Consider the following 18,459-nt stretch of genomic DNA (forward strand, 5'->3'; position numbering starts at 1 on the left):
AGGTAAAAAAATGGAAGCTATATACAAAACATCGTATTATAAACTAACTAAATTCGCAATTTCAATTTGAATGGCAGGCCTGAGATTTTCTGTGGCAAAATTACCGTAATTGTTCTAAGTTAAACAAAAATTCCTAATACTAATGGTTAAGTTATTCTACGACATTTCTGCTTAAAGGTATACTTGTAGGGCTAGTTTTGTTTTGTTTTTGAGTAGGCTCCACGCCGACCGTGGAGCCCAACACGGGGCTTGAACTCATGATCCTGAGATCAAGACCTGAGATCAACAGTCAGATGCTTAACCAACTGAGCCATCCAGGCGCCCTATAGGACTAGTTTTAAGTGACATAGAGCCGTTGGTTTTTCTGTCTGCCTTTTAATGTGATCCACTGATAAATTTAAATCATAAAGGAAGTTAACAACCCCTTAATTTATAACGAGTTTGAAGTTTATTTTACAGCACTTTTATTGAGACATCATGTAACTACTGACCAGGACTGTTTACAAATGTAACACTTGGCCTTTGAGACAATTAAAAACTTTTAAGTACTAAATTTCATATCATGATTTGTTTAACTTAAGAAGTATTATGATGGTGAAAACTAACAGAAGAAAACCCGAAGCAAAAATAAAATGATTTCCACAAAAACTATATATTCCTCCCTTGTATCACAGGGAGGGAGGGAAGTAGGAAGGAAAAAAGAAGAAAAGGAGAGGGGAAAAAAGATGAGAAGAGGAAGAAAAATGGCAACACAGGCAAGAAAAATACTTTTTTTTTCCTGTTTGCAAAAAGGAGGGAAACTCTGAGGTCTCAGCAAATAATGTAATCAACTGAGTCAGTTTATATTAAGGCATCTTCTTTACATATTATTGAATCCCATCATGCCTTTCATATTGCCAGCAGCACCCTGTTGAAACTGCCTCATCATTGACTGAAGTCCTGCCATTCCACCTAGAGTAAAAATAGAGTAAAATCAGATAATTATTAAGTGGAACTTGAAACATACATTACTCTTGCCAAATAAGTACTTTAACTTCTAAAAAATTTACTGGGATCTGACTATAATTTGGTCATCAGCCTTAAAGAACATACCAATTAAAAATCTGTATTATCACCAGTATCCTTATCTATAAAACAGAAAAAAAAAATAACCTACCTCATCAAGTTAGAAGGAGTAAATAATATATGAAAAGATCTTAGAACAGTACCTGTCACACAGCAGAGTCAATAAATCTAAACAAAAGAATTTTTTCTGGGAAGTCCAAGAGAGTCTTGTTGTAAATAGTAACCAATTCTGGGGAGTGGAGGAGTTGTTTCACAGGACTTACGGGAAGAAAAGAATTCTCCATTCATTAAACATCTATATGCCCAGAGCTGATAAATGCCTTCATATACATTAGCTCACTTAACTGTCACAATTTCCTGATGAGATATTATCTGTGATTTTCAGAAAATTTAAGGAACTCTTCATAGGTCACATAGCAAAAGTATAACTGGGTTTCAAAATCCTTATATAATTTCAAAGTCTCATCATTGAAAATACCCAGATTCCAAACTAGGGCAAAAGATCACTGGAACAAACATTAACAGAAGATGATGAAGTATCTTGCTCAAAAACAGTATCTTGCTCAAAAATCACACAGATGGCAGCAGAAGAGGGAATAAAATCTCAATTATATAGCACTATTACAACCATTCAACAGAATTCAGATGGCCATTTCCCTCAAATCATACATCTTTTGAACAGGTGTTCATAATATGACAACAGAAAGCTTTTTTTTTTTTTTTTTAAAGATTTTATCCAGTCACTTGACAGAGAGAGACACAGCCAGAGAGGGAACACAAGCAGGGGGAGTGGGAGAGGGAGAAGCAGGCCTTCCACTGAGTAGGGAGCCCGATGTGGGGCTCGATCCCAGGACCCTGGGACCATGACCCGAGCCGAAGGCAGACGCCCAACGACTGAGCCACCCAGGTGCCCCACAACAGAAGTCTTATTAAAACTCAACCTTTAGGGCGCCTGGGTGGCTCAGTTGGTTAAGCGACTGCCTTCGGCTCAGGCCATGATCCTGGAGTCCCGGGATCGAGTCCCGCATCGGGCTCCCTGCTCGGCAGGGAGTCTGCTTCTCCCTCTGACCCTCCCCCCTCTCCTGCTCTCTCTCTCTCATTCTCTCTCTCAAATAAAATAAATAAAATCTTTAAAAAAAAAAAAAAAAAACCTCAACCTTTATAAATTAAACTGTGTCTTATAAACTGGCAACAACTTTGTATTTACCCATGTGATGAAGAACTCTTGGATCCATCATTTTGGCCATTTGTTGATTCAGTTTTGCCATCTGCGACTGACTCACATTCTTAGACATGTCACCACCTGAAAAAAAAAGGTTTTGAGTCAATGTAGAATGCAATATAATCAGGGTATCATAGAAAGTTTAATGAATTGAGTAAAATTTTTAAAAATCACCCATAACCTTACCACCCTAACACATTATTTCTATTTGTACATATTCCCTTCTAATCTTTATCTCAATTACATACATATTTTTGAGAAAGGACAAGTGAAATTCTATATTAAGGGGCATTTAAGGGATTTTTTAAGGGCTATGATTTTTGTTAATACAAAACTGTAACCAGTGATTATTAATAGTAAGCTGTAACAACAATTGTTTAAAAGTCATATAGGAGAATGCTGAACAAAAACCTGACTTTATAGATAAGGGTTCATAGGGAAAGAGCCTGGGTTGCTGGTAAATTAATATGAAAGAATAAGACTGGGAGAACACGAAGATTTGTATATATCTAAGAAGCTGTTAAAAATAATGAAAAGCTTCAGAGAATGGAAAGACAAATAATGCAATTCCATTTACCAATGAATTTCCACCCACTTAAATGAAACTCGGTAAAAGTGATGCATTCTGAGGCAGACCAGATAAGAGCATCCTTTAGAGAAAAACTGCTGTGGTCTCAAGAGACAGGAAGCAAAACAGATCATCGATGCAACAACAATAAGTAAGTAGAGTTGCTTCAGGCAAAATTATTTCAAAGGAACATTAACTCTGGTACTTCTCAAAAGCATTATGAAAATGAACTTCAAAGCTGGCTAATCTGAATAAAAATAAGCATTAAGAAATATGAATAAAAGATATGTTTTTAGAAAACATAGGATAAAATCTGTAAAAAATTTTTCATGATTAATACATCTGTGTAAGATGTGAATTGTGTCCGTTGGTAAAGTGTCACAAGTATTTGTTTCTGAGGACTTAAAACTTCTAAAAAATATTAAGAGTTTGGTGTGACAAGACTGTGTGCCACATCCACTGCCCATTTCATCTTGATTGTGCCTTTATTGAGCAATCAATCAATGCTTCGATAAATGGATCTACAGTAGTTCTTTCAAGAATAGTCAGCTCTCTCTAAAATAAATAAATACATCTTTAAAAAAAAGGCCTTAAAAAAAGTGGCGCCTGGGTGGCACAACTGGTTATGCATCCAACAGGGTTTCAGCTCAGGTCATGATCTCAAGGCCATGAAATTGAGCCCCATGTTGGGTACCCCCCCCCCCCAGCTCAGCGTGGAGTCTGCTTGAGATTCTCTCTTCCTCTCCCTCTGCCCCTCCCACTTGTGCTCTCCTTCTCTCTCTTTTTTTAAAGATTTTATTTATTTGAGAGAGAGCAAGAGAGAAGGAGAGAGAGAGAAAGCATGAGCAGGGGGAGAGGTGGATGGAGAGGGAGAAGCAGACTCCCTGCTGAGCAGGGAGCCGGATGTGGGGCTTGATCCCAGGGTCCTGGGACCATGACCTGAGCCAAAGGCAGACACTTAACCAACTGAGCCCCTCCCTTTCTCTAAAATAAATCAATAAATTACAAAAAAAAATAGGGTTATTTGGGAAAGATGTTAAACTGACATGTGTTTAATAATCACTATCTGAAATAGCATGTGATGTGAAGAATTATAACCAGTCTTAAACATGTTTGTCTAACTTTTCTCCCTGTCACAGAAAAGAAAACAGCATAGGGTCGCCTGGGTGGCTCAACTGGTTAAGCCACAGACTCTTGATTTCAGCTCAGGTCGATTTCAGGGTCATGAGATCGAGCCCCACATCAGGCAGTCACTTGAGATTCTCTCTTTCCCTCTGCTCCTCCCCCCACTCACATGCTTGCATGCTCCCGTGTTCTCTCAAAGAAAGAAAGAAAGAAAGAATAAAATCTTAAGAAAAAGAAAATAGCATATAACAAGCAAAGAAAATAAGAAAAGTGTCAAAGACAAAAGGGATAAAAATTATATCAATACTCATCCTTTTTAGAAAGCTATTCAGTAGTATTGTTTCATCTTTGGAGATTATCTAATCAGTATATTTTGAAATAATAAGTTCACTTTAATAGTGTTTATAATACAGAAAAAAATTTTAAGAGAGGGTTAAGACAACTGTGAAAAGTAAACTTATCTTTTTACCTTACACAATACACAGCAAAATAAATTTCAGATGGGATAAAAAGTTAAAAACCTAAAAAATAAAACCAGAACAAGTAGAAAATGTAGGTGGGTACTGTGGGATCAGCAAGGGGAAGGCTTTTCTGAGCATAATAGAAATCAAGAAAATGATAATCAGGCGTGGCTACATTAAAAATGAAAGCTTCCATTCACTAAAAAATACAAATAAAAATAAAAGGCAAATGAAAACTGGGTAAAATATTTGCACACATAAACCAAGGATTTTAAAGTGTTACTACAAAGCAACAGGGGGCGGAAAATGAGACAAATGAACAAGGAACCTAAGGGGTAACTCACAAAGGAAATCCAAACTAATAAATGTATGAAGAGATGTTAAACTTGAGTAGTAATCTAAAAAACACCTACTAAAAGAAACATTTGATCATTAAATTGGAAATCTTTTTTTTTATTTTTTTATTTTTATTTTTTTTAGGTTTTATTTATTTATTTGACAGAGAGAGACACAGCGAGAGCAGGAACACAAGCAGGCTTCCTGCCGAGCAGGGAGCCCTATGAGCGGGGCTCGATCCCAGGACCCTGGGATCATGACCTGAGCCGAAGGCAGATGCTTAACAACTGAGCCACCCAGGCGCCCCGGAAATCTTAAATTATTACAAAATTTATTCAGCGAGGACTATGTATCTGATCAAAGCAGACAAAATCCCTGGCTTCCCAGAAGACTGCACAGGAACTGATGTAAGAACTGATACTGATACAGCAGATGAATCAGCCTAAATATCCATTGCACAAAACAAAGATGCAAGCATAACTGGAAGAGTATTCAGTGCTTAAAAGCTGTATTTTGAAGAATATTTGGCAATATAGAAAAATAGTCATGATGTTTCAGAAGAAAGCACTAGTTATATCAAAGCACTAGTTACAGTCCTATTTGCAGTAGGACCCATAGGATTCTCTGGGGAGAAAAGGTCATGGGTGTTTTAAGTTTTTTCCATATACTTTCTTATTCTGTCTAAATTTTCTTTAATATGCATTACATCTTCATAAAAATAAAGTCATTAAGTTTGTTTTTAATTAGTGTTCATTACCTTGAATCTGAAAACAGAGAAATCACAGATCACATTCAAGAAGTACTTAAAATAGAACATGAAATTCAGCAATATGTTTCCCAATACTGGCAGTACTCCCTGGCTTTAATTTCAGTTTTTCAACTTCTTTCTTTACTTTCACTATGTTAACTAATGAGGAGCCTGTTACTTTTCTTACCTTTGAAAAGTCCTTTGATACCTCCCATCTTTTTTACCATCTGTGCAAATTTGGTATATTGTGTCAAAAGTTCTTGAACATCTCTTGTTGACACACCTGATCCTCTTGCTACTCTTTGGATTCTTCCAGGTTGCTTACTAAAAACCTTGGCACCATCAGTACTGTCAAGTTCTGTAGACAAGGATTAATTACTTTCATTTACATACAACTAACATTCATTATCAAAACAGTTATGTACAAATACCATACACACACAAAAATAAAATGGTGAAACCACCACCTGATTTAATAAATGTTATCACCTGCCATGTTTGCATCTGATTTTTAAACATTAAACATATTCAAAAGAACATCTATAATATTTGTAAGCTATAAAAACAATAAACAAAATACACATGTACTCACCCCACAGTTTAAGTAAAATAGAACTAAGTAAAATAGAACATTCTGAAAACCTTTAAAACCCATGTCCACCTTTTCCATATCTCATATCCAACTGCTCCTCAGAGCATATACTAAAAGTATAAGGTATATTTCAAAAAAGAAAAGTGCTCACTTTAGCTCTAAATAACTATTAACATTTAAATCATAAATTTAGGGGGCGCCTGGGTGGCTCAGTTGGTTAAGCGACTGCCTTCGGCTCAGGTCATGATCCTGGAGTCCCGGGATCGAGTCCCGCATCGGGCTCCCTGATCGGCGGGGAGTCTGCTTCTCCCTCTGACCCTCCTCCCTCTCATGCTCTCTGTCTCTCATTCTCTCTCTCTCAAATAAATAAATAAAATCTTTAAGAAAATAAAAATAAATCATAAATTTAGGCATCTAAGCAACAGAAGTAGGTAGGTTCTATCTATCATCAACGGAATAATGGTAATATTTTCCATATAATTACTACTAGTATTTTAATCTTTTCTGTGACAAAAAGAGTGAGTTAATTCCCTCCAGTGTATTTATAACTCTTAGAATATGAGGTGCATTTCTTCTGGCTTTCGCTGTATACAATCTCAGGAATGCAATGGACTTTAGTCAAAATTTCTATTACAACTGCATTCTCTCTACAACATCCCCCAATAAATGGTCATCTAGCCTGTCTTAATATTCCCAGATGGCCCACTATCTAATATCTAAAATATAGTAATCTATGCTATTCTATCATACCTGTAATTATGAAAAATCTTTTTACATATTAAAATAAAATAAATTTGCCTGGCACCTCTTCCTATTTGCATACATGTCTCCTTGCCAGGCACAAAGAATAAGGCTTTCAAATATTTGAGAGCTACCAAGTCTCTGATGAATCTCCTCTAGGTTACAAATATCCAAATCTTTTGACTGTTCCTCTTATAACATGGTTTAGAACTCCATTTATTTTTTATTAAAGATTTTATTTTTATTTATTTGACAGAGAGAGACAGAGAGAGAGAGCACAAGCAAGGGGGAGCAGCAGAGGGAGAGGGAGAAGCAGACTCCTCACCGAGCAGGGAGTCCAACGCGGGGCTCGATCCCAGGACCCTAGGATCATGACCTGAGCCAAAGACAGATGCTTAACCGACTAAGCCACCGAGGTGCTTCTAGAACTCCATTTATTATCCTGATTTCCTAATATTTTCTAATTTGTCTACGCCCTCTAAGCATATCATCCAGAAGTGAACTGAAATCCAATACAATGTAAATAAGGAGCACATTATCTCATAATAAACTTACAGTCATTAAAACCTAAATCCATTTCATAAATGCAGCTTTTAAGCCACATCTTCACCATAAAATATTTAGGAAATATGTATTCTAAGACCTAAAGTGGAGTGAAGTGAAAGAAGACAGGCTAATACAGCACATCATGGTAAGCAGTATGACAGAATTAAACAAATGCCAGAAGGGGACATAATTTAAAGAAGAAAGGAAGTCACGGGGTGCCTGGGTGGCTCAGTCGTTAAGCATCTGCCTTCGGCTCAGGTCATGATCCCAGGGTCCTGGGATCGAGCCCCGCATCGGGCTCCCTGCTCGGCGGGAAGCCTGCTTCTCCCTTTCCCACTCCCCCTGCTTGTGTTCCCTCTCTCGCTGTGTCTCTCTCTGTCAAATAAATAAAATCTTTAAAAAAAAAAAAAAAAGAAGAAAGGAAGTCAGGAAAGGCTCCATGCTGATGGTTCTTCTTTAACTGAGTAGTCCTAAAGGACAAATATGAGTTAAGTAAACAAGAGAAAGAAGCAAGGGACATTCTACAAAGCAGAACATGGATGTTTAGAATAAAAACAGTTTTGGGCGCCTGGGTGGCTCAGTTGTTAAGCGTCTGCCTTCAGCTCAGGTCATGGTCCCAGGATCCTGGGATCGAATCCCACATCGAGCTCCCTGCTCGGCGGGAAGCCTGCTTCTCCTTCTCCCACTCGCCCTGCTTGTGTTCCCTCTCTCGCTGTGTCTCTCTCTGTCAAATAAATAAAATATTAAAAAAAAAAAAAAAGGGCGCCTGGGTGGCTCAGTTGGTTAAGCGACTGCCTTCGGCTCAGGTCATGATCCTGGAGTCCCGGGATCGAGTCCCGCATCGGGCTCCCTGCTCGGCAGGGAGTCTGCTTCTCCCTCTCCCACTCCCCGCTTGTGTTCCCTCTCTCGCTGTGTCTTTCTCTGTCAAATAAATAAATAAAAATCTTTAAAAAAAAAAAAAAAAAAAATAAAAATAAAAAAAAAAAAAAAAAAAAGAATAAAAAGTTTTGTGTAGAAGAAACCAAGCTTGATAAGAGCTGAGATTTAAGAAGTTGCAAAAGTAGGTAAGGACAAGATTATAACAGAATTTGTATGCCAGGCTTAGGAGTTTGAAATTCATCATGACAACAAGAAAGAGCCATTGAAAGAGCCTGATCCCAGAATTTTTTTTTAAAGATTTTATTTATTTATTTATCTGAGAGAGAGACAGAGTGCACACAAGCTCCCGAGCAGGAGGAGGGGCAGAGGGAAAGAGGGAGAGAGGGAATCTCAAGCAGGCTCCACACCCAGCACAGAGCCGGACATGGGGCTCGATCTCATGACCCCGAGATCATGACCGGAGCCGAAACCAAGAGTCAGATGCTCAACCAAGTGAGCTACCCCTGGTCCCAAAATTTTTTATGTTTAGAAAGACCATTCTTGTGGCAGTAAGGAAGACAAATTAGAAAGAGAAGTGAAAAAGTTGAAAGGGAAATGTTAGGAAGCTACTGTATAACAATCTAGGTAAGAAATAATGAGTGTGTGAACTAATGTAGGGGACTCAGAGACAAAGGGAAGAGGGAAGATATGAGAATTATTTAGCAAGTGGAACTCACTAAACCTAAGGTAATGTTAAGGTTCCTATATTCCACTAGAAGTGGTAAAAAACTAATAGAAATAAACTGCGTTAAGTTTAAATGTATATGCATATTGTAATACCACACAGTTCAATATGTATGCATATTGTAATACCTAAAGCAACCATTAAGAAAATTATTTTTTAAAATACACTCAGAAAAATTATAGGTACTAAATAACCTATAAATAATAATTATTCTATAATAATTATAGAATACTAAATAATATTCAAGTAACTCAGGAAAGTAGAAAAGAAAAATCAGAACAAAAATCGCAGGGAACAAACAGAACAAAAAATAAAATGGCAGAACTAAATCCTAATATATCAATAATATATCCGCTAAAAGAGAGTATATGAGAATGTGTTAACAGAAAAAAAATAACCCAATTACATGCTGTTGACATAAAACTCACTTTGAATATAATGATATAGGCAGGTTAAAAGTAAAAAGATAGAAAAAGATAAACAATGCAAACAACTGATTAAAAGAAAGCTATATTAATATTAGACAAAACAGACCAGGGACAAAGGAGGACATTACATACATAATGACAAAAAGGTCAATTCACCAAGAAGACCTAACAATCCTAAATGTGTACTGTACCCAACAAAAGAGCTTACCTGACATGAAACTTACAGAACTAAAAGGAGAAAAGTTAGGTACTTCAATACCTTCATCTCCATAATCAACAGAACCACTAGACAGAAAATCAGCAAGGATATAAATCTAGGTTGACCCCAGTTTCTAGCTTGGGTAACTGAGTAGATAGATCTCTATCAGACAGATGGAAGTGTCACTCACCAAGGGAGAAAACTACATTTTGGATCCGTGCCTCAGAAAACTTTCAAACCTGTAAATAGAGATGTCTGCCCACCATTTAGTGAGCATCTAGAAAAGAGGTGGTCCAGCTCTTGAGCCAGAAAGCCTGAGTTGACGCCCAGTCTCTCCATTCTGTAGCTAGCATCCTTGGGCAAATTACTCAACTTTCCTGTATCTCAGTTTCCTAATCTGCAAAAGCCAGATAATAATGGCTTTTAACCCCAGAACTGTCCCTTGAGAGTTACTATGATGATTAGATGGGTTAATATATGTAAAGCACTCAGGACAGAGTAAATACTCTAGATATGGCTGCAATTATTAATTCTACATACAAAACTTTTTGTGGTGTTGAAGATACAGAGATGAGAAAGACACAATCTTATTTGGGTTACTATGAAAGCCTAGAGCTCAGGAAAGAGGTAGAGACTACAAAAAATAATCGGTCAAGCAGTAGAGAAAGCACAGAAGTGGATGAATTATTCAAAGAAAATGAGCAGAATGAGAAGAAACATTGGCTGAGGACAGAACCTGTAGTATATAGTCACTTTAGGGGCAGGGTGAAAAAGTGACTGAGTTAACAAGAAAGGTAAGGGTAAAATTGGGGAGATGGTATAACAGAAGCCAAGAAAAAAAGGTGATTAACAACAGCCAGTGTTGTAAAGGTCAAGAAAAAGACTGAAAAAAATTCACTGGAACAGCCCAGTACGTTACTGGAAATCTTTGTATGGTCTATTTCCACATAGTGGTGGGGACAGAAGTCAGATTTCAGTAGTTTGAGAAAAATACCAACTGTTCTTTCAAGAAGTTTGACTGAAAAGAGAAAAAAAGAGTAAAAAAGCATGAGGGAGAAGTACAGCCCAGAAAATGTGAAATTAAGAATGTTTATATGCTGATGGGGAAGAAAAGTCAGTAGGTAAGAAGAGACTGGAGATACAGGAAAGTATTTTATTGAGGGTATATTTTCCCTCTTCTTCTGCTTACCCCTCCCCCACTTGTGCACGCACACGCTCTCTCTCCCCCCACCAAAAAGAGACTGAAATCTTGAGAGTTTCAGTGCAAAATAAGTTTGTAAACATTGCTTAAACTATCTCTCTTACAGGTTTCCAATTCATGTTAGCATATGAGAGTTCTGAGGAAACTTATAATAAATAAACTTAATAGTTTTTTAACCCAGAATTCCCCCAAATTTATTTGACTACAGAACTCTCAAGTGATTTCTATCATCATCATGAAGAACGAGTGTTCTTTGGAGAATACTGGAGCATGTTTGGAGAAACACTGTACTAGACATTTCTCTCTATGATGAAGTCAATCCAGTAGTCATAACCCTTTGAGTAAGAGCTTTCCAACAGCTACAAATCTACCTAACTATAATCTTCCATTCTAAATTTTTTGCCCATCTTGTGCACAAGAACACAGTGAAACTATCCACTTGTAAATATTCAGAACATTGTCCTCTAGATCAAGTAATCTGCCATCTTACCTTGGTCATTCATACTATCCATTATCGTCATTAATTTCTTTAGCCTTGCCATTGACTCCTGTTCATTTCCTTTGCTCATAAAGTCTGTTCCAAAACCAGGGATCATCCCCTAAAACAAATATATTTAAACATAAAATCAACAATAGCTTGAGATTAAATTGTTCAGAATGTTCACATTTAACTACTGGCTTTAATTTCGAAACAAAGTTTTTAAAATGTTTTTTTATCCAAATAGCAAAAATAACGAAAGCAAATGCATCTATTCTTAAAAATTTTAATGAAAAACAGAAGAAGATAGAAAAAAACTTTTTAGGATAACTAACCAAGATCTGACTGAAGGGGCCCATTTTCATGATATTTTGAAATTGTTCATACATGTCTCGCAATGTAAACTGACCTGAAATACAATATAAATGGTTCAGATACATTAGAGAATGTACATTTCCATTCAGTAAAATTAATCTTTTTCTTAGTCATGGGTTCATCTTGAAGCACACTCGCAAAACATCTAATCAATAAACATTCCTGAGCAGTTACTATGGGTAAGATCATAGGATGAATGCAGTGGAGAATAGAGAGATACATAGACAGATTCTATCCTAGAGAAGCTTACATTCTCTCAGAGAAGATGGACAAAAACAAATATACAAAAAACTTGAAAACAAGGCAGACAAACTCTACCCACTAGGATGACTAAAAAGCCTGACAACACCAAAAGTTAAAGAAGACGTGGAGCAAGCAGAACTCTCATACATTGCTGGTGAGAATGAAAAATGGCAAAAACACTTTAGAAGATTATTTGGCATTTCCTAAACAACTTGGCTGTCCACGGACATGAAAACAATAGACTATGGATGAAATACTACTCAGCAATAAAAGAACAAGCTACAGGTACATGCAACTAGATGGACGAATGTCAAAAATTTATGCTGAATCAAAGAAAGTAGGTAGGGGGGAGGACATAACTCTAGGATTTCTACAATATGATGTACTTACTGGGAAGGAGAAGGAGCAAACTTTCTAGTTAATGGGAACGTTGTTTCCTGATGGATATGGGTTATTGTGCATTTGTCAAAATTGATGGAATTATCAAGCATCTCGTTATATGTAAATTAACCACAGTTAACAACAACAACAATAACCCAGAGTATTTTCTATTTATGTCCTAAAGATATAACTGGAAAAGGTATTTGGGTTTAGCCATTCTGAATTTTAGTGGCAGTACAATATTTTATTTTTTTTATTTTTTAAAGATTTTATTTATTTATTTTGACAGAGAGAGATAGCAAGAGAGCGAACACAAGCAGGGGGAGTAGGAGAAGGAGAAGCAGGCTTCCCACAGAGCAGGGAGCACGATGCAGGGCTCGATCCCAGGACTCTGGGATCACGACCTGAGCCAAAGGCAGATGCTTAACGACTGAGCCACCCAGGTGCCCCTTAAGTGGCAGTACAATATTTTAAAGGAAATGTTAGAGCAGGTAGCTAGAAATGCAAAATTAAACAGTGGTAGAAAAAGTTAAGGCTGAAATACATATTTGGCCATTATACAGAAGTGACCATTGAAGCCATGATAGTATAAGAAATCCACTGTCATGGAACCCAAGTGAAGAGTTTGAAAACAAAAGAAAGATAACATGTCCAAAGAAAAGAAGAAAGGTTACTACTTTTGCCCTTGGTGACCTCAGAAATGAGTAGAATGCTAAGAGCAGAAGCAAAATGCAGACATAAGGAGAGACCTAAGAGTCAAAAAGTAGACCTACTAGGGATACAGTTTAATGTGGTGGTGGAAGCAGTGGTAGGGCTGTTCAGTATAGATGAAGGTGGGGAAAAGAACCCACAATGAGGGATAGAATCATTCATTCAACAAATATTTATGAAAGATCTACTAAGTGCCACAAATTGTGCTAGGTACTGTAAACGTAAAAGGTGAGGAACACAGCTATGAAACTTACCTACACCTTCAGCAGGGAAGACAGATATCTAATAACTGTGATGAATCATACAAAAATTACAGGGTGCAATGGAAACATAAAGCAGAGAGTTCGAACTCAGTCCAGGGATCAGGTAAAATGTCCCTAAAGAAGGAGAGACTGAAGTATGAGTAGGAGTTAGCCAGTATGGCTGGGGAGAGGAGGGTGGAAGTAGGAAGAAGAGAGGACACCTGTCTAACGGGTAAAGGCACAGAGGTGACAGACAGCAATGTACATTTGAGAAGCTGAGTGAAATTCAGCATGACTGGCACATGGAACGTTAAGAACAGCATCAAAACTGATATGGAAGATATGGGCCAGGTGGTAGTCATTTTTTTTCTTTAAGACTTTAATCTCTACACCCAACATGGGCCTTAACTCACAACTCTGAGATCAGGAGTCGAATGCTCCTCCGACTGAGCCAGCCAGGCACCCCAGTGGTAGAGTCTTTTAAAAACATTGTAAGGGCAATGGGAAGCACTGAAAGATTTTAAGGCAGTAATTGGATCAGACTTGCATTTTTCAAAGATCATTTGGCTACAGTATAAAAAATAGATCCAAGGGGAAGAGTCCAAGAAACAGGAAGATTGTTAAAATTAGAATAAACAATCTAGGCAAGAGAGAAACTTGCATAATTGCAGGAGCTGAAGAAAAGGGAATGGAATGAAGATATTTAGGAGGGAGAATTGCTAGGACAAGCTGACTGATAGGAAAAGGAAAGGGCAGAGCGAGGAAGAAATAAGAGAGTCCATGACGACACCCAAGTTTCTGCCTCTGGCAATAAGACGAATTAGCATTCACTGATGGTAACAATAAGGTGAGACATTAGGATGGGAAGATACGGATATGCTGAATTTGAAGTGTTGATGGGCCACCCAAGAATGGTCTAGTAAGCCTATCAGTCTGAAGCTCCAGAGAAAAGAGGGCCTAGCAGTGATCCCTGAAGAACATCAACATTTAAGAGAGGGATAAAGGCATTGGTAACTGACAAGATAAGTGAGAAAAAGCAAAGAGGCAGGATAGTATGCGACCATGGAAACTGACAGTAAGGTCATTTGGAGAAAACCGGAAATGGTCAATAATAATATATGTTGAAAGCTTCTGATTTTATACACATCAACTGATTTAATCTTCACAACTCTACGAAGAAGAGATTTAGTATTACCTATTTTTTACAGATAAGGAAATTAAGGCTAAGTAATTCGAAAAAGTTACACAGCTAAAAATAGATCAGATGTAAATTCAGATATGATAGATTTAAGAACCTGAGCTCTTATTCACAACATATATCTCTACAGGAGTGGTCTTTTTAATGTGGTATAAAAAAATGTGTGCTTAATCTCATTCTTCTAAATGTCTATGTATATAATATATACACACACACATAATTTATAAGTAAACAGATTAGAGTGTTCCAACTTACATTTAACCTGTTCTACTTCAAGAAACCCAATGAAAACCTCAATTTTAACCTTAAGGCAATTTGATTACAAGGAAGAAAACAAAAACACTCAATTCTACAATTGTTCACATATCTGAGATTTAAAATGATCTGCGCATAAATCATGTAGGAAATAAACATTTGACGAATTGAACTTTAATAATAGATTTATCATTTCAAACAAATTAACAGTAGCTTTATCAAAAAGAAATCATGGGAAGACATCTGAAAGCAAATGCTTTTGCTTCTCATATACCATGTTTCAACTTCTCTATAAGTGCTTCATTGTCATCCAACTTCAACTCATTGACTTTATCTATCAGTCCTTCAATGTCGCCCATGCCTACAAGACCCCAAAAAAAAGAAAAATTAACAATAGTATATGCTGCTTTACATTATACAAAATACATGCACAGAGATAATACTCCTGTGGGATCGCAGGTAAGATATTCCTACTATACTTTTCAGGTGAGAAAACCGAAACTCGAGATGTTAAGTGACAAAGCAGGGACTCCAGCCCAGGGTTTTATTCCCAATTCCATGCTCTCTAACTCTATTACCTGGTACAAAAAGTTTTACTGCCATTCCCCCTGCTATTACCACAACTACATATTTTTGTATTGTGCTCTAAAACCTTTCCGAAGAGCTTTCCATCTAATAGCTCATTCCACCAACTCTAACCACAAGAAGCAGAAAAACCATCATCCTTACTTTTTACAGGTGAGGAAGATAAATCATAAAAGGTAATGATTTTCCTGAACTAGTCCATGAGAGGGCGAGATTAAAGTCCTAATGTGTTTTAAATATCCATGCTATTTTCTTGGAGATTTTTCTATATCCCCACCACTGCACATACCAAGAAGCTTGCTGATGAAAGGCTGTGTTTTGAAAGGTTCAAAGTCATCTATGTGTTCCCCTGTACCAATGAAAATAATTGGACTTTTTGTGGCAGCAACTCTGCAAAGAAAAAGGTAACACGAAATAATCTCAAAAAGGCAAACAAATTTCAAAGCAGATTTCAAAGTAATTAGACAAAGGTACACAGTTCCAAGTTTCTTTTCATTTGTTAGAACAGAACTATTATCAGAAAGACTCCAAAATTCTGTTTCTATTTAAACTTCTTTTATAGACCATATTAGGTCCAATACTGGAATCTATCTTTATTTTTTTAAACTGGAGTATATATTGGAATATATTTTCAATGATCAATAAGAAAGCCATAAATACACAGACACAGACAGACACACAGACACACACACACACCATATAAGCCCAAGACATAGGACAATAGCATCAATGACACTTACGCACTGAGCGCACCACCTCCTTTTGCGTGGCCATCAAGTTTTGTCACTATGACGGAGGCTACATCTACTTTATCTTTAAAAGCCTTTGCCTGGGCTTCACAAGCCTGCCCAATGGAGGCATCCATCACATAAACAATGTTATCGGGTTGCTGGAAAATTTAAGTAAGAAAGAAACATATTTTTACTGCCCCTAAGCAAATTTTCTCATTAGAAGCTATAGAAAAATATTTATTATAAGTAATTATTCATAAAATCAATAAATATTTATTGAGGGAGTACTATGTATTAGGCATCCTTTAGGTCCTGAGACAAAGAGATAAACAAGAAAATCCTTGTCCCTGTGAGACTTATATTCTAGTCAGAAGAGACAGATAATAAATGGGCAAGTAAACATTTCAGATGTACAATTAAAATGGGATAGAGAATATCAGTTTTGAGGTGTGGGAGACTTCTTTAGGTAGGGCGGCCACATGAGGTCTTTCCAGAGATAACATTTTGAGATGAGGCCTGAATAAAGAGGAAAAAAGTTATCCAAAGGTCTGGAGGAATCACATTCCAGGCAAAGGGAATACTAAAAGTAAGAGGAAAAAAGTTGAAGAGTGTGCACTAAAACCAAAATGAGTAAAACAGTTCAGGTTATTTCCCTTAGTTCTGCTCAACCAGGTCAAAATAATGTCATGGCGAAAAAGAAACTTACTAGCATTAACCATTAGCTAAAGAATTACTGCCAACTCCTCAATGGCAAAACATGGGCTCATGGGCAAAATACATTCTACAGATTATCTAGAAAGTGCTTCTTTTCTCTAAATTATTTCCATCAGAATTTTAAAGAGACCAAATGATCATTAATATTTTTAAATGCTTCATTTTGAAAATCCTTCAAAATTCGTCTAAAGTAAATGTCCCAATTTAATTTAAATAATTTACAGAAAGAAAATTCAATAGAGGGGCGCCTGGGTGGCTCAGTCGGTTAAGCGTCTGCCTTCAGCTCAGGTCGTTATCCCAGAGTCCTGGGACTGGGCCTGAGTCAGGCTCCCTGCTCAGCTGGGAGTCTGCTTCTCCCTCTCCTTCTGCCCCTCCCCCTGCTCCTTCTCTCTCTCTCTCTCTCATTTCCTCTCTCTCTCAAATAAATAAATAAATAAAGCCTTAAAAAAAAATAAGAGACTGTCCTAGTAATAGAGGCTGAATAAAGCATTTTTTTAAAGAAATCAATAGATATTAAAAGTTAATTCTAAATTTTTCTTTTTTTTTCTTATATATACAATAAGATGATTGAGAAAGGAAAATTTTTTTGATACTTAACTCATGAAAATTTCATATCTAGTGTAGAGAAGATTAAGTCCTTACCATACAGATATACAGACTGAAAATAGAAATAAATTACTTGGAATCTACCATACAGACAAAAAATAATTTATATGGATCTTAAACTCAATCAGGCATTGTAATTAAATTAACCAAAATCCTTACAATGTTGTTAAATTGAAAGTTACTTACTATAGCATTAGCAACTTGAAGCATTTCTTCAAACAAAGAGTCTTCCTGTTTATGGCGGCCACTTGTATCAACAATAATAATTTCAAAATTTTCATTTTTGAACTTCTCCACTCCTTCAGAGGCAATGATAACAGGATCCATTTCTGTATAGCTATTTAACAAGGACAAATGATTTAATAACAACTGCAGAACAAAACTTTCAAATACTAATTTGCAATTGTTAGTGTACCTTTATTCAGAAAAAGTCATAATGATCACAATTTCAATTTAGAAGAAAAAATCTAATATTAAAAACAGCAAACAAAACGATATAAATTAAAAATAAAGATAGCAAACCACTTCCAGAGCAGCATAAAGCAATATCCAGTTTTCCAATTACAAAATTCTATGTGATTCTGCTGCATGTCTTATCTTGAATGAATTGTATTTCCCTCAAATACTTTTTATATTTTCTTTACTAAGTGAATGTTTCACACATGCTTTCCTGTTTAATACCCTTTTGCAAGCATTTTATAAAACCATTAAATATTCTTGTAAAACATGACTTTTAGGCTGTATAACATTCCATCATATGGTTATACTATCATTTATTAAAGAAATGCCCTACTGTTGATCATTTGAAGTATTTCCAATTTCTTAGTATTAAAAATATGGTCAATATAAAGAGTTCATAATGTTGTTTCTTTGAAGTTGTTATGACATACTCCTACAGCTTGAATTTGGATCAAATGATCTGATAATTTAGGCTTTTGGTTTCTTTTTTGTTGATTTTGATGGGAGTTCCCTGGGACTCCAGGATTTGGATGTCTGTTTCCTTCCCCAGATTAGGAAAGTTTTCAGCTATTATTTCCTCAAATAAATTTTCTTTCTTTTTTTTTTTTTTAAAGATTTTATTTATTTATTTGAGACAGAGAGAAAG

At 36.4% G+C, this 18,459-nt stretch overlaps 1 protein-coding gene across 7 annotated transcripts in view; it reads right to left on the bottom strand.

Annotated features, from left to right (window-relative positions):
* Positions 1-440: 440 nt before the first annotated feature.
* The window catches only part of SRP54 (signal recognition particle 54), a 42,986-nt gene continuing 24,967 nt past the window's right edge, over positions 441-18,459 (bottom strand). For 4 of the 7 annotated variants that reach the window (XM_021695666.1, XM_044918350.1, XM_021695667.2 and 1 more), the window contains 9 exons: positions 17,541-17,691; positions 16,044-16,192; positions 15,593-15,693; positions 14,993-15,079; positions 11,649-11,722; positions 11,326-11,434; positions 5,713-5,883; positions 2,273-2,368; positions 441-951 (listed from right to left, as the gene is read on the bottom strand). In XM_021695666.1, coding sequence (XP_021551341.1) covers positions 860-951; positions 2,273-2,368; positions 5,713-5,883; positions 11,326-11,434; positions 11,649-11,722; positions 14,993-15,079; positions 15,593-15,693; positions 16,044-16,192; positions 17,541-17,691 — 1,030 coding nt within the window. In that variant the 3' untranslated portion in view covers positions 441-859. Of the gene's footprint in view, positions 952-2,268; positions 2,369-5,712; positions 5,884-11,325; positions 11,435-11,648; positions 11,723-14,992; positions 15,080-15,592; positions 15,694-16,043; positions 16,193-17,540; positions 17,692-18,459 lie in introns of all 7 variants that reach the window. The other 3 variants (XM_044918352.1, XM_021695668.2, XM_021695670.2) reach the window with 3 other exon arrangements.

This window comes from Neomonachus schauinslandi, chromosome 9, assembly GCF_002201575.2.
Source record: "Neomonachus schauinslandi chromosome 9, ASM220157v2, whole genome shotgun sequence".
In the NCBI taxonomy this organism is placed as follows: Eukaryota; Metazoa; Chordata; class Mammalia; order Carnivora; family Phocidae; genus Neomonachus; species Neomonachus schauinslandi.